Here is a 21147-nt window from a genome sequence, read left to right on the forward strand (position 1 = left end):
TCTAATATGGTGTAAAATGTTGAGCTTAAAATGGACTCAATATTAGGTGTCTGTGTTTTTTGTATCCTTGTTTCCAATAGCGTTCCACTGGCTGGGCAGACCCTGGAAAGAATCGCCACCGAGTTTAACCAGCTGCAGTTTTACGCTGTTCAGAGCAAAGGCATGCCCCTACTGGACAATATCCGCCCGGTAAGAATGAGTGCACAACTGACAAGGTCCTCGACAATCAAGAGCGGCGTCAGAGTTGGTAGAGAGCCGTTAATCCTCTTTAAAATGTTTGAACATATGGTCAACTGTATGGGCAGTTCCATTCATTGGGGAAACCCAGAACATGTTTCTAAATTGTCCTAATAATACATACGGGTTGCCATTGTTAACATCATTATCTGTAGTTTTAGAAAATATATCTCAAATATGTCATCATCGCAGCACAGATGAAACAGTTTGTCCGTGTAAGTCCAATGCCATGATATTTTGTGATCATTTCCCCTTAATCAAGAAAGGTGGACACATACTATGCCGCAGTAAAACACGACTTTGTGATTATACTAATGATGACCTAAATCTTTAAAGTATCTGACTTGTATCTCTGACATCATGGAACTGCCCACATGTGTTCTGTATGTCTTCATATTAGTGTGATACATGGTGTCCAAACATGTTGAACCTCAATCGACATTTTGCTGGAAACTTCTTTGCATGGATATGTGGCAGTAAATATCATGTCGGGAAACTAGTGTTGAATTCGGTCCGTTATTTATATTGTGTGTGTGTAGAATAGCGGCCAGTGCGCTGCTTAACTAATCCGGTGACCCAAGTTCGATTCCCGCTCACCGCCAACACCAGTGACGATTATCTGAACCGGTCCTGGGCCTTCTCTAGGTCGACTCAGCCTCAAATGAGTACCTGGCACTGTGTAAAAACATTTCCACTTGGGAGGCAAAGGAGGCCGGGCGTGGTCTTGGCCACCCACTCCCTTTTGTGCCATGCCGGCTTTCATAGTATGTTTAGGCTATACGGGAGATCTTTATCTTTGCAGCGCATCGCGGGCATCACGGCCACGCTGCAGCACTCGCTGGAGGGGCTGCTGCTGGAGGGGCTGCAGGCGGGCGACGGTGGCGTAGTGCGGCAGTGCCTGCGCACGTACGCCACCATCGACAAGACACGCGACGCAGAGGCTCTCGTCTCGCAGATCCTCGTCAGGCCGTTTGTTGAGGAGGTAGACCGCGCACAGCCACCACCGTGTCGGAGAGTCAGATGGGTGGTACATTAGGAACGGTTAAGGTGGACGAGCACAATTTAAATCATGATCATCATGGAGCAGTGATATGGCCCAGCAGTAGCACAATAGCAGGAGGCGGGCCTGGTTAAAACTAATTCATACCATTGATGTGCATTTTATGCTTCACAGTGGATACTAAAGACGATGTGACGGAATTTGAATAATAGGGCATTGTGTATAGGAGTCGTGGTCCAATTTGCAAAATTTAAAAAATAACTTGGAAATTACTTAATTGGAAAACACAGCAAAATTTTTGTTTGGGTGAGTGATAACTTTTATACCAGAATTTCTGCATTTATGATGTCCCATGTTATGACTGTGTAACGATGACTTTGGCGGTACATCTTAAAACTAATGCGGTGTCATGTGCTGCTGCTGCTGCCGTCGCTGCTGTTCTTACAGGTCGTCTCGGAGCAGTACGTACAGAGCCACCCCCAGGGTCTCAAGGGCATGTACAGCAAGCTGCTAGAGTTTGTACCACACCACTGCCGTCTGCTCAAGGAAGTCACTATGGGAACACTTGTCAGGTACACCTACTATATAGACGTTATGTTTAATTCGGTACTCCCTGGCTAGGTGGCTCAGCGGTAGAGCAAGCGGCCCGCAATCAGGAAGTTTCAATTTCATGTCTTGGTTGGGGGTTGACTCAGCCCATCATTCCTCTAGGGTCGATAAAGCGAGTACCAATGGGGAAGTGAACAGTGAGGTAGTCCTACGGATATACTGACTTCTGTGCTAGAGACATGGAACTTCCACCACTGGCTCAGTCTTGTCAACAGGAGATCGGGCACCACTGCCTCAATGCTCATTTGAGCATGAGATCCCTTTGACTCATTTTTGAGTACCGGTAGCTTTAGTTCAATGTTATTTAGTCCAGCATGGTGAACGGTTTTGCTGTTCAATTGCAAGAACTTATCAGTTGGGCATCACCTATGAGGAGTTGTCTAATCAGATTATAGAGCAGTTGTACTGCTCATTTGCTGTCCATCATAGGATGAACAGTCAATAATGTCTGTACATGTGTTTGGAGTCGGGTGTGAGGTTACTTGAATACTATATTGTATCAGCAATTGCACATGTTTTGTATTAAAATGAACTTTGTTATTAAACTCGCAAAGAGGTGGCAGTGAAATGATGAAGAGTGCAATACCTCGTTCATCATGCCTAGTCTCGACACTGGTTAAGCGGTTGCGTGGATATAAACTGACGTGAGACTGTTGTGTGCAGCGGGGAGAGAACGGAGGTTGTGCATGGCTACGACTTCCCTGTGAACTCCGTGTGGCCCGAGATGGTGCGGTGTTTGGAGCAACGTCTCTCTTCCATCTTCAATGCGGGGAATCCCGATGTCTTCCACGAGGTGGGCCTATTCACCCTTCATTCGCATCTCAGAGTTACACTGACAGGACGCTGCCGTGGTGGAATGGTTGACGCACTAGACTTGCAATCCAGAGGTTGGATGTTCGATCTCCCGTCACTGCAGTCGAAACTTTGGTGCAAGTTGCATAAATCCCTGTTCCTTTGCAGACCCAGCAGTTTAAATGGGTCCAAGCACAGTCGATCGGCAGGTCCTGTGTGGTGTGGTAAATGTGGGGACTCGCCAGTGTGAAAGAGTAGGCAAAATACCCTCGAGGGGAGCCCTCTAGATCTCCCTCTCGTGGCGAGGCCCTTCCACCAGCAGTGGTTGTGAGTACGCAATTGCAGAGTTGCATCTTTACCACATCTTACTCAGTGTGATTGTATTGATGTGGAACTCAGAGATCCTGAGTAAAAATATCTTTAGGGCATTGTGAGACCGTGAAGGATGGGGACATTATGTGGGAGGTCTTTGTCCAGCATTTGATAGATCTTGGCTGATGATGACAATGGAATTTTTGTTTTGTTTTTATTCCTGACCACAATGCCCTTGCTGAAACCAGAAATACAACGTGAGCATGGAGTTTGTGTCTGCCTTTGAGAGGCAGTGCGCATCCCAGGCCAGTGTGCGCCGGCTGCGTGCACACGCGGCCTACGAGAGCTTCTCAAACAAGTGGAGCCTGTCCGTGTTCTTTCAGATACGGTAAGTGGACCCCGCAGGATTCTGCCTCAGTGCTTAATTGAGGAGAAAATTACTTTGACTTTTTATATGGTGCATTGGCATGATCGTTTGTCGTTATGCTGGTCCAATATGTGTACACCACAGTCCCTGATAGCAAATCACATTACCCCAAGATTAACACAAATTTGTAAATCCCATGCATGTTATGCAAAACAATTGATCATGTGGATTGATTTTTCATCAATCTTAAGTTTGGGATTCTAATTATTCAAATATTCGTAATTGATTTTTGACCAAGGCCCGTGTAATGATCTCACCAAGTCTGTGCTAAGAACACTTTACCACCCGACATGACAAAGCAAATTAATAGCCACAAATACAAATGTGAAACGCACAAATGTTTATTGTTTCAGGTCGCTCACCGGTGAGTTTCAGAACAATTCTCACAACCAAATTAAGCGATTAGGTGCAACGTTTTGTTTAACTTTGTTAACCATAATCAGGACAAGGTCCATGTGGGTTGCTGAGCTGTCTTCAGTGCTATCTTACCTTGCCCATGGAATGTCTAAAGGCTATCCCTTTAAAGCTATTCCCACGTGAAGGCTATCCCTATAAAGCCATATTTTCCAAAATTATAGGTAATTACCTTCAAAATTACACCTCATGTATATTTCTAGATTTGAAGCTTTCGTGACTGCAAGGAATCATATTCTTAGGTTTTTTCGGTAAAGTCACGTAGGTAAAACATCAAAATTAATGAAAATAAAATAATTTTGTTTAAAATATTCAAAGTGTGGTTGCTTATTTTGCCCATCTTCTGGGTCCACTTCCTTGTACGACGTGATCTTGTGGTGGCTGCAAGATCTTCCATAAGACTTTGTACACTGCATGGCTCCACTGCAGGAGTATCACTAGGGGGAAATCACTGAAATTAACAAATTAACCAGAGGAGGCTCATTTTCCTTTCTGCTTGCCGTGAAGGGATAATGCAAGCATGAATAACATCCCATCATTCAGCAACATTACCGACCAGAGCAGCCCCATTGTGTGTGGGTTTCATGCACCACGATTGCACGTGCTGTCTATGGCCTGTAGTGTCTTGTGTTCGGCTGACGAATGTAGCTATCATGTACAGACTTTTTCCATAGCTTACACATATACACGCTTGGTCTTGCCTGTTTTACAGAATGTGTATGTAATCGCTTTTTGTAGGTGGATTATATTTAAAGATGCAATTATCAGATTAAGTCATGTATAAATATGACTTACTCCCACCTACATTTCCCTCTGACACATGCCCCTATGTACAAACTTTAACTGTAATGAAGGAAACTACATCGTTAATGTTGTGATCAAATGAGAGTAATTTAATGTTTGCCACGATCGATCCACTGTTAGATGAAGGCCCCCAAGCCACCTCCATCCCTCACAGTTCTGTTTTTTGTGTTTAGTTTCTTTTCCTTCCCCTGCACCTCCGATTAGCACGGTTGGCTACGTACGGTACGAAAGAAGTTCAATAGATATACGTAAAATCCACCCAGCACCCGCACACGAGCTGATTCCCCGCTCCTCTTTGGTGGATGCTCTCTCTGACACTTTTTTCCCCAAGCTGCTTACCCATGATTATTGTTGACCATCGGCCCTCATCCCTTCTAGCATCATGTCCTGCCCAAGCCCACTTGCGGCGATGCTTGATGATGGGGATTGGACTGTTAGTGATGCTGACACAACCTTAGGGATTGGATTTTTGTCTCGGCTATACAGGTTCAAGGAATTGGTTGAAAACCTGGAGAGTGCGCTGCATTCGGGGCTCCAGCCGGCACCAGGTCAGTCGTCTCCACCTGACATTACCCACACACAACACCGCAAAGGTTTTACGGTGCATCCGGCTTGGCCCTCTGTATCGCGAGGGTCATGCCTTTTGATGCTGTATTTCTCAAGCTTCATACATTGTAGAGCTCATGCTGGGTGGTATATGCTGTGCTTTATTTTCTATTTAAATATTTCTACAGAATTATGTATGAAAAAAGCTGCATGCTTGCCTTTTTATGCATTGAAAATATGAATGACTTACAGCATTTAAATGTAATGTCTATTTGCACGCAACAATGTTGTTGCATGTAATATGCGGCTCCCTGCCGTGTCCCCTGTGCAGCTGACAGTGAGTTCCGGCTCCACGCTACCCACGGGCTGTGGATGTGTCTGCAGAGGTGCTGGGCCGACCCCGTGTACCTGCCGCCCCTGGCTCATCGCTTTTGGAAGGTCACGCTGCAGATGCTGGCTCGTTATGCCATCTGGATGCAAGAGGTCAGAATGTGAGACCACGTGTGGGTCCTCAGAGTGCAGAGCAGAAATCAACCAAACCTGGCAATTTCACTTAGAAGTGGCATTGTTGACTTAAATTGTGTTTTTCATCTTGTTTGATTGGATTAATTAGTTTTGTCTATCTTACCTTTGGATTCCAGTAGCATCAGAGCGTCTCTCACATCAGGCCACAGCAATACTGCTCGAGTCTGAGCCAACACTAGGTGGCGATCTGTAATGTGCTGTCATGTATTGCAATGCTAATTATAGATATATTACCAATAATTATTGGTGATACTGCCGAGGGGAAGTGGTGCACAAACACAAAGGTTATTCATCTCATGTCTGGTTACATGTTTAATCTCATCTTAATTGAGTGAATAACTAAACCTATCGCTTAGTTTGTGTCGGCATTGGCATCCTGGTTTGATGATTGAGGGGCTGCCCTGGTTTCAAACCGAGTATTTTTGTGGTACAGGCTCAGTGTTCTGACGGACACTCAGGTGGTGCGATACTTGATTGCCCCTCTGCATTACTCGCTGTGACTTTCATGCAGCTGCTGGAGCCTCCGGCCCCCGACCCGCACGACCATCCACGACGGGAGGGTGGAGGGCTCAAGCCGTCGCAGTCCACCCCCGGGTTTGGCTCCATGCTTCAGCAGCATCAACATCAGCACGAACTGCACGGTGCGGTCAACGCCTACGGTGGCGCGGGGGTGAAGCGGTCGCCCTCGGTGCAGTCCCTGGGTGGCGAGGAGAATCACACGGGCAGGACCGCCTCTGATGTGTCGAGCTCCAAAGCCCCGTCATGTGGCCAGCTGGCATCAGTCGTTGGCGATAGTGACAGGATACAGAAAAAGGTACGTCAGTTGTTGATATATTTTCGTAAAAAAAAATTAGTCCATACTTTGTGTGTAGCTATATTTTGTATTGTACAGGGTTTGTTTATATATTTTAAAGCTAAATCAAAATTTACGTTTGGTAGGTTTTGTGCGTGGCGCAGTGAGTGGTTTGTGCACTGCGCTCTGATTAGTTTGTTTCCCAGCCACGGCTGACGTCGGTGGCGAGTGATATCTGAACCAGTTCCACACCTCGCCCTTCACCAGCGCGCACACCGAGCAGCGTTGTGTAGAATGGTCACAACAACAACATCAACCGCCATTCGCCACTAAGTGGCGGTGACGTCACCTGACGCTTGTGCCAGAATGGTCAAAGAATGATCACACCCACAGCGGTTACACACCCATAGTGGTTACACACCCATTTACACCCCACAGTGATCACACACCCACTCATGCACCCACAATGATCAAACACCCACTCGGCCCACGTGATATGGCTGGACAAAAGGGCTGTAAACTAAAACAGAGGTTTTTTGTATACAAAGGTCAAGACGTCATCACGGGCAATTCTGATGTTCCCACACCCCACCATCACACATTTACATTTGCTAGACCTCTGCTATGGCTAAGTGGACACACCCAACCGCCACAATGATTGAAACTTAAAAATGTTTGAATTGTAAGCTAATATCGTAAGCAATTGAAATTGGATGCACATAATATGGCAGGGAATACGTGTGTCGATGTAGGGTCTCTAGAATAGTTTTACCTCCACAAAAACTTTGAAACTATGAATAGCCTCGAATGAGTGCAGTTAATTTGGGTGCGTCATCACAATGCTAATCTCCTGAAAGTGATATCTTACACTGAGAATAGTGTATGACTGTGTAGTATTACATCGTATTGAACAACGCTACGTTGTGATGTAACTTGCCTGCCAAGACAGTAGCATATTGATCATACACCCAACCAGTGATGCATCATACTTTTAAAGTGGGAATCAACCGTATTCACGTTGGCTGTTATCATTTATAACATCCATTCATACGCCATGGCAAGTGTGCAGCCTAGTAATGGTCTGCTAGTGAGTACTATGAACATACAATGGGAAATCTGTTGTTTGTCATGGTTACCAATGTAAAATATTGACGTTGACAACACCGAAACCTAATGGGATTAAAAATGTTTAGTTTGAGCAGAATAGCTTTGTTTTATAAAGTGATGATGTGTAATGCAATTATTATGTCGTGCTACATTGTATGGGCCCAAATGCCTTGTTCTTTTTCAGCTTGAAGACTTTTTGCAGACTGTGATCAAGCCCCGGTTGGACCTCTTGGGGTTCAAAGACTACGACAGCCTCTCCGGTAGGCTCCATCGCTCCGGCACGCTCAATACCGCACTCACAGGACCTCGCGTGGGCGGAGGGTGCTGCGGATTAGAGACGTAGTGGTGGTCCATGTCTACACATTTCTAGGTGCCGCCATGCTAGCGCTCATGAAAGTACTGATGCTGTGTACTCCAACATGTGACTTTATTTGCCTCGTCTACCACGTAACCACAATCACCACTCGGGCAGGGCTGCGTGTTTGCACAGTGGTTGGCGCGCCCTGCACTATGAACCCGGTGACCTCGGTTTGATTGGCAGGCACGGCTAACGTCGATGGCGAGTGATCCCGGAGAGCCCTCCAGCAAAACTGCGAAAACCTACACAGTTGTAAATGGTGCATTAAAAATACAATCACCGCAGCTTGTTCTGCAAAAATTATTTTCTTTCGGTTAAACAGAAAGAAAATCAGTATTCATTGAAAACATTGTTTTAAACATAGGAATGAAATAGTTTGCAACATTTGTGAAAGTTACCGTAGTCGTGATCGTCTCGTGGAATGCGCCCCAGAACATGACCCCCTCGGCTCCCGTCACGTTGCAGTGGCACGCGCGAGGTGCCCCCGCACTGCAGCGTCACGTGCAGGCGGTGTGCTTTCCTCTGCTGTAGGCGCGCTGGCGGAGTCGCGAGCGGCCCTGGAGGGGGCCGTACCGGCGTGCGGCACGCGCATCACGGGGGAGCTCGCCGAGCTGTGCTCGGGCTGCCTGCGTGGTGCCCAGGAGGTGCCGCGGCTCTACCGCCGCACCAACAAGGCGAGCAGGCGCGCCCCACGCACCACGACGCCCCGCACGCACCACGATGCCCCGCACGCACCACGACGCCCCGCACGAGCATCGTAATTATACCTCCGATTAGCACGATTGTCTATGCACGGTGCTAAAGAAGTTCAACATACACATGGATCACTGATTGTGAGACTGGATGATTTTGACGATATGTCAATGCCTACTGTGAACCTCATCACCATAAGTAATCCAGAATAAGAATGGCAAGTGGTGACTTTCGACTTGGCTGCAAACTGTAATTTAGTGGAGAACAGGTTGGTAATGAGTGCCAGAGGAGTTTCTCAGCATGGCGAAACAGGCAGTTGGTCAGCAAGGTAGCGCAACTTTGAGGGTGAGATGCAGGCCGCTAGGAAGGACGACTGCGATAGGCGGAGATGGCTTGTGGGAGCATGCTTCCAGCAGTGGCCTGGTCATGGCTGTGAAGGAGGACTTTGTTTGATTTTAGTCCCTAACGTGGCAGTGTCATGGTTGTTCAATGTGCAACATTTAATCAAGGAGGAGGTGGCCATGTCGAGGTTACAGCACTGCTGTGATCCTGGCGACCTGGGATTATTGGTTACAGCTAACATCGGCTTTAAATAATATCTGAGCCCTCCGCCCTTCACCAGAGGGCTGGGAAGCGACGTAAGTCGTAGTACGATCGTCATGGAGAAGGGCAAAGATCCCTCGTGTAGCTGTAAGACTCTTTGGGCAAGCGCTGTTAGCGAGCACCTATGAAGGTCGGCACGGCACATGAGGGGGTGAGTGACGATGTTTACACATCGCATTTGAGGCTAAGTCTACATAGGGGAGGCTCAGGACTGGTTCGGATAATTGTCACTGGCGTTGATTGTGAGCAGGAATCGAACTCGGGTTGCCGGGTTTTTAGCATTGCACGCTAACTGCTGAACCACCGCTCCCCAAAGGAGAACCCCACCCAAAACAAACAAAATATCCATGGGCCACCCCACACACATGGGTCTCTTTATTAGCCCTAAACCTTACATTCATGGTTAGTTGTTTGTTTTTATCACCTTCGTGATGTCACGGTACCCTCCCTTACAGCTACAATCTCTCTACAGCCTTCTACTGGGCCATCACTTTTCAGTCTGTTTTTAACGGCAACAAAACTTGAAATGTACGTTAGACAGTCACTGTTTTGGTATTTACAAGAGCAAAGCGACTTTAGGTTTAGGATTGTGTCTTCCAATATAGATTGCACAATATTGAACAAAACCTTTCTGATGCCCCTATGGAACTATCTGATACACATTTAAATGACCTTAACTGTGCTCTGCGAGGAAGCAAAAGACAATTAAGGCTGTGTGTTTATAGAAACCCTATTCACGCATGAATTACCATAAGTTCCTATATCGGGGCGGATGTTGCAATGATGAGCACACTGAAGTTATGAAAAATAAGAATAGGTTTTTACCCTTTCTGGCAATAAACCAGGAGGTGTTAAGATGTTCAAACACCAAGTAGATAGCTTTTGCAAGGAGTCATGTCTGCATTAACAAAACGTACTTGTGGTGAACATGCAAACGAAAGTTCTCTGATAAAATATGCATTGTCTTCTAAACTGATTGGCCTCCACCAGAGACCGCCTTCTTGATGCCATAGTCTCGCCATTGTGAGACCAGAGAACACCAAAAGGTGGACAGTACAAAGGCAATGCCACATGTATCATAGCGTTCATAGCTCGGGGCGAGCACTGAAGTTCGCAGGTTCAATCTCCCGGCGCAGCAGTTGAAACGAAGGACAGGTTTCTTCAGTACCCTGCCCGCCTGTGCCCACGCAGCAGTGTAAAGGGCTGCACCACAGTTGATGAGCAGGTTGTGTCCGGTGGAGTCGTGGTGGGTACTCTGTGTGGGCGAGCCAACCAAGTTACCCTCGAGAGAGGGAGAGGCTCTGGAGAAAACAATTGTATTGGTGCACCTTTACAGAACTGTTTGTGTGTACACCGCAAATGCACGTGCTCTTGATAAGCTTGTGTGTGTACGGTTTGGGGAGTGGCGGCGTCGCGGTTAGCACGCTGGGCTACGAATCCGGCAACCCGAGTTCGATTCCCGTTCATGTGCCAACACCAGTGCCGATTATTTCAACTGGCCCTGGGCCTCCCCTAGGTCGACTCAGCCTCAAATGAGTACCTGGTGTGGTGTGTAAAACATCGCCACTAGGGAGACAAAGACGGTCGGGCATGGTGCTGGCCTGCCACCTCGTGTGCCGTGCCGGCCTTCATAGGTGCTCACTATCTTGCCCCAACAGTCTGTTAAGGCTATACTGGGGATCTGCGTCTGTCTCTTTGCAGGATGCCCCTAGCAGGCCCTCGCCCTACGTGGAGAATGCGCTCCGACCCTTGGAGCAGATGCTGAGCGAGCACACGGGCGCCGTGGAGCACGCTCGCCTGCACGCCTGGATCCTCGACTCGTTGCGGAAAAGCACGGAGAGGTGACGCATCGAGACCAACGCAGCGCGGACTCACCGAGCGTCTAGACGCGACGGGAGTTCCAAGACGCCGTACGGAAACGGTTGAAATTTTTTATTTTATCGCCAGTTGGTCATATGCAGAGAAAAAGAGTAAGGTCTTGAGCCTGGACTGGAACAATGAAGTAAGCCGTCATTGTGTGGAATATATAATTGTTCAATGGAACTAGATACTGTTTTGTAGGCTAGATACACGCATGTTTTAATTTGGGTCACACATTCCAGAGTAAAGAGAAAACAGACTCGTCTGGACTAGTGGGTGATAAAATATGTGTGTAGGTGGAGATAGGATAGTTACCATTGTTACAGTTTTACATTCGATTTATCCTCGAATTATCTCATCTTGACCACCAATGGGGTTGCAATCAACTCTGGTTGCATGGGAGCACAGCTTCATCATGGCCTTGGAGGCGCGCACCCTCCCTGGGAACGGGAGGGGACCGGTTTCAGAAGCCACCCAACGCCAGTGGTGCAGCCACACAACGCCATCGTTACCACCTCACGCGTTAGAATGCATCGGTGTGTTTCCTTTGCCGCAATGCGCGCAGGTACCACGAGACGGTCTCCGACGTACTCACGTCCGTGCGCAAGATGGAAGAGAGCCTGAAGAGGCTGAAGCAGGCGAGAAAAACGGGGTCAGGGGCGACAGCGGCGGCAGCAGCAGCAAGCGGCACAGGGCTGACGGACGATGACAAAATCCGATTACAGCTCTACCTGGATACGCAGGCCTTCCGCCACCAGGTAACGGCGGAAGGGCAGAGAAAGTCTCGTCAGCGCTTGTGCAGTGTGGATTTGTACAGCGTGTGAGTGTGACCGCGTCTTAAGACAGCGCAGACAAACAGCGGGCCTTGTTTTTAACTCAGTGAATGTGGAAATTGTGTGTGACTTGTGAAATTAAAACAAGTTGAAACTGTGGACAGAGCCATCGCAGGCATTTTTTATTGTGAAGGGCACTTGATGCACGCACATCTACTGTTGTGGTGCTCTACATGTATGTGTAGAGCTGCCCTTGGCATAACAGCGTGATGGAGAGCATTTTGTCCATTATAGAATAATCCCATTGAACCAGAACACGTGTGTGCAGGGCAATCAAGCTATTCCACTTAGGCTTGTAGAGAATTAAGATTTGTAGATCACAAGGTGGCTTTGGTCGTAGAGCACGGTCCAAGTCTCGCCTCTCTCTGCAGGGGAGTGGGGGGCGTGAGGGGGGCAGGTCTATTGTGCGGGAGCCACAGCTGTGTCTCCGTTGTGTTGGTTGACGTGGGTTTGCCTGCGCATACCTGAAATATTTTATCCAGCACTCGGAGAAAGTGTTCGCGTCGGTAAAGATTCTATTTCACAATGACAAACAGATTTTGTGTTGAACGTTCATGCTGAACGCAGTTGTGTTAGAAGTATGGTAACGGGATTTATAAAATGTTAATATGTACAAAAAGTGTTGTAGAAAGTAAATATTGATGATGTTTTCTCTCCTTCCCTTTGCCCACACGGCGTGTGTTTTTTTCATGGCAGATTGAGAAGCTTGGTGTCGAAGCATCGGAAATTCCAACACTCCAATCACTCATAGATACTGTACAAACAGCCAAAGCGCTCGTCACTACAGAAAGTATATCATGACCTTATGTTTTGTTCTTAAGAGGCACTGGAGAATAATTCTCTGTTTATAAGTTACTGAAATAAAGACGGTACAAGTTACGGATATAGTGTGGATTTTTGTCAAAAAATGGGGCATTGTACCACCATGGGGGGGGGGGTATGGTGCTTTTTACAGGTGTAAAATAATTGTAAATTAAAAAATTGTGTAATACTGTATAGTTAGTATTGGTGATTGTTCTTATGGATTCTGAATTAAATTCTCCACTTTCTGGGTTTTAACCGAAGTGCGTGTGCACTTTGTGCTGTGCGAGTTGAAGCTTCGTGGCAGAGAAGGGAATATGCTGAGAGTTGTGACAAGCATAATTTACATTTATTTTGAACTTGATGCAATCATACAACAAAAAATCTAAGATCACAAACACATGTATCAACTTACGGCAAATGTGTTTATTATTTGCTGTTAAATATTATTTCGTGAGTGGTTTTGATGTAAGTGCGGGTTTATTCATTCGCTGAATGCTACCCACCACACCACAGGCTGCGCGCCCCGTGATCATTTCACTTGCAGTGCTGTTGGTGGCAATATTTAATGTCTCTTTCACTCAAACTCTGAGTGCCCTTATAACCGGCACACGCAGGCTCTGCGCAAGCGACCTCATGCTGCTCATTGTGCTCCGTGATGTTTATTTTGGTGATAAAACAGCGCGCTGCGTATCCGATTCCTAATTGCTATTTGTACACTCGCGTTCGCGACCCTCACCTGTACGCAGCACTTATAAATTCGTGCTGGTTAACGTTGCTTTTAACTTACTCTTTTAAATAACTGTGTTGAACAATATACGATGTTGGCTAATCATGGCTGGAGTGATCTATAATTTGGTTTCTAAATAATGGATATATGATTTAGAGTAATTCTTTTTTCAAACAAAAGATAGTTGTGTTTGTAGAAATAGTAGAATGGGTATGGGAATTAAGCATATGCATGGTGTTATACAAATGTGTTCGACTACACATCCTTCCTATGCACTACAAAGTGGAAACGAAACAGTTTGGCCTTTATTATGCATCTTTTTTTGAAAATGCTCTTGTGACAATAAATCGCTTTACACGCTCAAACATTTTAAGTTTTTCGTGTAGATACTGACTTGGAAGAAAATAAGAATGCAATCCAGGGTGTGTTAACAAGCTTGCCGTTCGAACAGGGGAAAATCTTGTAAAGTTTAGACATTTCCAGTTATTTCACAGTTGTGATATTTCTACTACAAACAACGATCGTAGTTGGCACGTTCCGTAATTTCACACCTCCGCTATTGAGTTGAATAGACACGACCCATCAGGGAGAGGGGGGGCAGATACTATGAGCACATTTGACTTTGCAAAAGTAAAAAAAATCCGACTACGAAGATGTTTATTATAGTTTTTTAAGCTTATGTCACCAATTTGGGACATCCGATGTTTGACGTTGAAGGTGAGGTCTTGTGTTAGACACGACAAACTGAGAAACACGCACAACGCAAATATTCTGGCTCCTTTTGGAACGTAGAGTTTCCATTGCTCTCAATTTGCATAATGATGTAGGGTAAATAAAATATACCATTGTGCCAGCATGGAGATGAAATAAAGATCTCAGTGTTTCTGCCAAATTGCCTGATGCTGAGGAGAAAGCGTGGGGATTGCGGCCGACTCCGTTAATCGGCAATGATCAGCGATGGGTGTGGTGTTGGGCTGTGTGGGGAGGAGATCGGTCCCACTGCAGTAACCCGTACGTTTGAGTCAGAATTGTGGAGGCATTTCAAAGATAGTGAGGCTGGTTCCCTTATGGAAGTTCAATGGACGTGTATTATTTTAGAGACTGCAACCTGTACAGGTGAAGTTAACACAGCAACACATTATTGTGCATGGCAGTGACGTGTTCAAGGGCTCCATGCCAATGTCGAGGTCTGCTGGCCCACAACGTGTCGCTGCCATACAATGTCACCAATGAGACGATGGTCATTTCCATGGGCTTGAATTCCTTGAGCCACCACAAGGCACGCGAGTTAAGGCGAGACCGCGTGTCTTAATAATGTCCCGGGGTACCCATTAGAGCAATTTATATGTATGCAATATGCATGTACCGTATGTTGAACTTCATTCGCACCATACGGAGCCAACCGTGCTAGTCGGATGTGCGGGGGAAGGACAAAATAAATACAAAAAATCGGTTATTAAGACATTTGTTTTCAATTTAGATTTAAAAGTGCATCGCTCCAATGGCTTCCTATAAAATGGAAATGCGCAGCTCTGCAATTACTCCCTTACACCACTGCTGCTTGATTGGCCTGCGCAAGAAGGAGTTCTCGAGAGCCCTTCTCGTGGGTATTTGGCCTACTCATCCACGCTGGTCAGGCATCTTGGAAGAGCAGTACACACCCTTTGCCCCACCACACTACCAACACTTATTTTAGCAGGAACATCTCAATGAGCCATGTAGCTCTTTTTCAGAAGCGGCGTGTCCACAACAGACAGCTCAACGAAGTGGTTTATCACGAGGAAATGTATCGCAACCAAATGATCTAAACGCATGATTCTAAATGTGGAAGGAAAAATCAAAAGGGCCCAGAGAAAAATCCACTCGACCACGGAGAGAGAGAGAAATCCACGCAATCTCTAAATATACGGCAGGCGTCAGGGTCGGTGTATCATTGCACACTGCTGTGTGGACAGATGCGGGGGAGGGGTGTGAGTGTTTAGAGCCCACGCTCCCATTTCAATAAAGTTCCATCTTTACCGTATAGCGGAGTCCAAAGTGTGTTATATTGGTAAGAGCATGGATATCGCATTAACATCATCATATAACCCCTACATCGCTGCACTCGATCCCATATAGATTTCACAACACACACGAGGGGGTTACAGCATTGCGTGAACAAAAGCTCTGAGCCTTATTCAGACCACCAGCTCGAGGCAACTGAACGTGTGGACATTTTTTCAAGTGGACCACCGACTGATACAGTTGAGAAAGTGTGGCCGTCCCTACAACAGGCAGCAGTCCCGTCCTCGTTAGGACTCATCGGTCCAATACAGACATCAAGGTTCGCGTCTACCATTTTCCTCTGGAAGCAAAATGGCTATACATTCAGTTCTTTCGAGTTGGTGGTCTGGATAAGGCTGGCGGGGGGGGGGGGCGGTTTGTACATGCAATGCTGTACATCTGTGAGTGTTGTGGATCTGTGTTCCGGTCTGCACTCAAGTTTGCGCAGAATTTTTTTTGCGTCAATGGCAGATTTGTAAATCCTGCATCATCACCGTCAAGTGTCGCCTTCTGATCGACAGGGGCCCGACTCGGGTCCCTGCCTCCGTGGACCCCGCGGGCCGATTGGGGCCCCTCTCCTCCATCCCCCTCCCCTCCCTCCCCCTCCCTTGTGAATCACCCGCAAGGAATTCGCCCTTTTGAGCTCGAGGCAAATTCTCATTTCTTCAATTGCGTGATTGACTGACACATATAAAGTTTCAAGTCCAAGGGCAATAATCTGGTCGTTTACACGCGAGAAGGGTGTTCGCGAAGGAGACATTTTGGCCGAGGTGAAGATGATGCGTCTGGGTACGAGTGGTGGGCCACTGCTGCTACTCTTCATTCACGGTAAGAATGTTCACGTCTGGACACATTCTGAATTCACGTTGTTTAGTCAATAGGGGAACTTGGAGTTTGAATGCATTGCATTCGCTGTTCACACCCAACATTACAATTCCCTGTAATGTATTTCCTTTAGTTATCATTACTTCACCATTGACAAATCTGAAACGGTCAACATGTTATACGTTTATAATTACGGTCTGCGTTTATTTCTCCAATATTGTTTTTTTGGAAAACACTTCACGATTAAAACAGCTCGTCTCCAGGTGCTCGGTAGAGAGTAGCGTGTCAGAACAGTCATCGCGATGGTAGAGACGGATTCACGGGGCCTTCATCCAGCAGTAGATTGACCATGGCCGATGCCGATTATGACGTCTCAATTCTCTCCGTGCCTTTCCCTTCGCTACTTCTCTCTCCCGTGTCCTTTGTCATCTCCCTCCCTCTGTGTGCCACCCTCCTCCGCCTTGCCACGCTCAGGAATCCTCCTCCTGTCTGTGGCCGAGGCCGGGCAGGTCAACGTGAAAGGGCACCTGGGCGGATCCGTCACCCTGCGCTGCCTCTACCCAGGCTCCGAGTCGCCAGACAGCATCATCTGGTTCAAATCAGAGTACGCGGACCGAGTGCAGATTGCCTACAGGAACAGACGCGGACTCAACTCCACCGACTTCCACGGCAGCTACTCCCGGCGTCTGGAGTTCACCAACATGGACCCCGAACTTAAAGACGCCTCCATCGCCATAAAAAACCTGGAACTGCAGGATGACGGAGACTTCTTCTGCTTCATCAGCGCCCTGGACGCTCGGGAAATATCCTTCACCCTCGAACTCTACAGTGGGTGGCACGCACCTCGACGCGAGCCGTGGGAACTTCCCCTCCCAGCGCGGGTTGACGGCCTCCACCCTTCGCTTTTCTCGCGCGCGAATGCAGCTGCAGCAGCAGCATCAGCATGAAGACGCGTATGAGCTCGATGCCAATGTCGAGGTCAGCTGCTGGCCACGACGGAGAGGGCTTCAGGAGAGAGAGAGAGATCGTGTCGGGTTGATGTTCCTTCTCCGTTGAAGGACTACAGTGGGCTTACTCTGCGGTCCTTAGTTTGGAGCTGCATGGCCACAGGCGCATGCACCACTGTGTTGCCTTGCATGTATCCCGATGAGTCTCCATGTATCCCGATTAGTTTCCATGTATCTCTATGAGTCTCCATGTATCTCTATGAGTCTCCATGCACGGTCTCTCAAGGTGTCTCTATGGGTTTAGCTATACGGTCCAGAGTTTGGGATGCATGGCCACAATCACACGACTGTGGCTTGTGTCTTTAACTGTCCACATACGTCTGCATCGGCCTGCTGATGTTCTGACGAAGTTGTTGGTTCCACCAGTGTCTTGGAGTAATGTGAGAGGCAGGAGGTGCAATTATGTCCATTCTGCTGAAGGATGTAGAATAGAGCGAGACGCTTCCATCTCTGCGGGATGCTCAGCGGCCAGGTGATTGTGCAGCATGCTCTTGCAAGTGTCGAGTCCAAGTACAGTACGGGATTTCATTCATTGCTTTTCATTTTAAATCTAAAAGTGATAAATGCAACGTGGAGTTCTTCTACACAGCGGCGACTGCACAGATCTCAGCGCCAGGCCGCTGCGCCCGCCACGGTCACGCGTCGCGGTGCCCCCTGCCCCCTGCTCCCTGCTCCCTGCCCCCTGCTGACCGTGCCCCCTGCCCCCTGCTCCTTGCTCCGTGCTCAACTTCTCAGAGCCAACGGAATTGTGCTTTGTACGTTCTGGCGGTGTGGGGAGATTTGCATACTCAAAAGTGGGCAGATGATTACAGTACAGCAAGTGGGTTTGCGAACCGGTCCGTATGGACATTTGATGTCATTCCCTGCACATTCGAGGGTTTTCTCCGGGCGCTTCGGTTTTCTTCCACATTCCAAGCACTCCTGACATGGAATTGGGCAAATATCCCCCCAATGCAGCAGCACCCTCTTGAAACGAGTTTTGAGACTCAGTGAGGCTTTCCTGGATAAGTAAATAAATATCGCTCCTGTACTTGACGTGGCGCTGACATCCACGGTATCACCTTCACCCCCTTCCCCCTCTGTGTTTCTCAGTTTCACCGAAAGCCACCCTCGAGATGAGCAGCACTGACCTGGTGGATGGCGGTGCAGCGGAGATGGCGGTGGCCACGTGCGTGGCCTGGAGCGGGAAACCCGCAGGCCTCGTCACTTGGTCAGAGCACCCGAACGTAGGGCGCGTCTCCCAGCTCTTTGAGGTCAACCCCAACAACACAGAGACCCTAAAGAGCGAGTACTGGATGGTGCCCACATACGAGAATCACGGGAGGAACCTCACCTGCAGGGTGCGGCACCCTGCCATGACAGCCAACGTGGAGATGACCATCACCCTTAACATTCACTGTAAGCCAATGGGAAGCCTTTCCAAAACATCGCTTGTCAGTCTCATCTCAACAAGTGCACAGCGGCGTAGTAAGGGAGGTAAAACGGTGGTTCTGCAGGGGTCAGTGCACCCCGCAGCGAACACGGGGGACCAAGTTTTGATTCCCAGCCACGGCTGACAATTGTGAGTGATGTCCTGGGGGGTTTAGTTTTCTCCGTTATTTTCCGGAACGCTGCTAGGCTGGCTTGAAGTAAAGGTTATTAGCATAGAGTACAATAAGTATCCTTGCACCCTAATTTCCAACAATGTGATGACCACTGCACCATTGGCGAGATAGATGTGGTGTGCCGATATAATTCCCCCGAAACAGCGTTCCATCTGACCTGTCAGCAAACCAACAACGACTTTCGCAGCAACTATGGCTATCGGGACATGTCGTGGCGAGGCCATCATCCAGCAGTGGATTGACTAAAGGCTGCAAAATTCTACCAAGGTGCAAAATTAAGCCGTAAACATCGCTTGACAAACGAACCTACCGATGGCACACAGCCTAACCTTCGACCTCGTGTTCACACACCTTGTGCTGCTGCATCCTCACCACCGTAAACGTGCCCCAGCGATGCCACCTATACTTTTAAAAATGTTATTATGGTCGTGATTGGAATTGAACTTTAAAATGTAAAATTATAATTTGTTGTCACAGTAATCCTCACCGTAAATGTTCAACCCGAGCAGCAGATAATACTGCACGAGACTGTGAGCTTGGTCTCCTTGAGAAAACCACTGCTGCCGGTCTCCATGTTCACCGGGCGGCCCGGGGTCGCAGATTAAAACCGAAGATTCGAATCCACAACGTTTCAGTTGATTGACAACGTCGTGAATGTGTCGCTTTCTCCGTAGATCAACCAAAGGTGACGATCACTGGCTACCAGGATGATTGGTTTGTGGGCAAAGAAGGAACCCTGACCTGTGCAGCTGATGCCAACCCAGCGGTTACAGAATACGCGTGGAGCAAGTAAGGCTTCCTCTCAATCTAACGCCCGAGACCTGACTTTCGATTCGATTGACTGCGGTTGTGCCGACGCGTTCGTCTAAAAGACCCCTCGTTTGCTTCAGGAATGATGCAATGCTCGATGCCCAGAAGGGGCAAGTTCTCCACGTGGGGCCACCGCTAACCGCGGCTGATAGTGGCCGCTTCTCCTGCCGGGCCGGCAACTCGGTGGGCTTCGGCACGGCGACCATCACCGTCACAGTGCATCCAGGTACAACAACCGCTACCACCACCATCTAGCACCACCACCACCACTCTAACAACAAGATTGACGGTCCTGTCGACCATGAGCACAACAACTTTACTGCAGCCTTGCACTGCTTTGGGTCTCAATCGGTAAAAGTGTATAATGTGAATAAATACATATGTTTGATGAAACAGAGTAGTTGTACTTATGTGCCCGTGCTTAATTTGTGTTTCGATGATTTACCTTCTAAAACAAATCTGGCACGTCTCGCACCCCAGGGGGTACAGCGTGCACCCCAGCTTAAGAAGGAGCACCACTGCGATCAGTTAGAGATTGTCTCAAGCATTTGAGAGCTCCCCGCCTCTCATTCGCGGGGTTGTTCTCGGCCTGGCGATGGAGCGGTACATTTGCCATGCGTGCATCTTTTCCTCAGCAAAGCGCGTCTCATGCCACTTGCTGTGCCCCCTTGTAATCGCGCGTTCTTCTCTGAAACCTCTACCTCCTCTCATCGGTGTGGATGTTCTCTCTGCACATCGATGTCTTCCCACTTGCAGTTTAACAAACATCGAAATGGAGTGGTGTGAACATCGCATGAGGAATCTTGTATTACACAACTTAAGGAAAGAGCGCAGAAGCGTGGTCACCACATCTACGCCTCTATATAAGGAACGCAACAGTTAGACTTCTCCACAAATCTGGCTGTCGCCTGATGAAGCTAATTGTAATTACTGACGAACGTCGTACTGAGATTGTAAATGTTGTGGCTTGGCTCTCCACCACACCGCTGTGCTGTACTAGTGACGAATTGGCACGTTCTGTTTACGTGACAACCCTTACTAGTTGGCTGTGTCTGGTGGTGGCGGGTTTTAACGACACATTTATATTTTTACGCGATCTAACCCAAAGAAAACCTCTATTATGGACTCTTTCCACTGCAGACGGAGCAGGTAGAATCCACATTTTTGCTGTTCTGCCATCTCCTGGCAAGCCAGGGCACGGCACCGCAATGTCCACGGGAAGGAAGTTCCACGACATTTGTTGTGATCCACAAACCGCCGCTGCCTCCACGGCGCCGCATTCCAGCCACGTGCAGAGTTACCACGGCCCCGATACGAAATGCACTCAGCGCAAAAACATTGCGTACACTTCCATAAACGATCCATGTGAAATGTGCATGAAGTACACGATGGCATAGAATATAGAATATAAACG

At 47.9% G+C, this 21147-nt stretch overlaps 1 protein-coding gene across 3 annotated transcripts in view; it reads left to right on the forward strand.

The window, feature by feature from the left end:
• The window catches only part of COG2 (component of oligomeric golgi complex 2), a 22191-nt gene extending 8421 nt beyond the window's left edge, over positions 1-13770 (forward strand). For all 3 annotated transcript variants that reach the window (XM_078871760.1, XM_078871762.1, XM_078871761.1), the window contains exons 7-19: positions 81-189; positions 1040-1219; positions 1685-1809; positions 2510-2639; positions 3199-3338; positions 5082-5143; positions 5473-5624; positions 6178-6480; positions 7751-7826; positions 8456-8598; positions 10922-11061; positions 11646-11838; positions 12610-13770. In XM_078871760.1, the coding sequence (XP_078727886.1) occupies positions 81-189; positions 1040-1219; positions 1685-1809; positions 2510-2639; positions 3199-3338; positions 5082-5143; positions 5473-5624; positions 6178-6480; positions 7751-7826; positions 8456-8598; positions 10922-11061; positions 11646-11838; positions 12610-12714 (1858 nt within the window). In that variant the 3' untranslated portion in view covers positions 12715-13770. The remainder of the gene's footprint in view (positions 1-80; positions 190-1039; positions 1220-1684; positions 1810-2509; positions 2640-3198; positions 3339-5081; positions 5144-5472; positions 5625-6177; positions 6481-7750; positions 7827-8455; positions 8599-10921; positions 11062-11645; positions 11839-12609) is intronic.
• The last annotated feature ends 7377 nt before the right edge of the window (positions 13771-21147 follow it).

The sequence above is a fragment of the Lampetra fluviatilis genome, chromosome 33, assembly GCF_964198595.1.
Source record: "Lampetra fluviatilis chromosome 33, kcLamFluv1.1, whole genome shotgun sequence".
NCBI lineage: Eukaryota > Metazoa > Chordata > Hyperoartia > Petromyzontiformes > Petromyzontidae > Lampetra > Lampetra fluviatilis.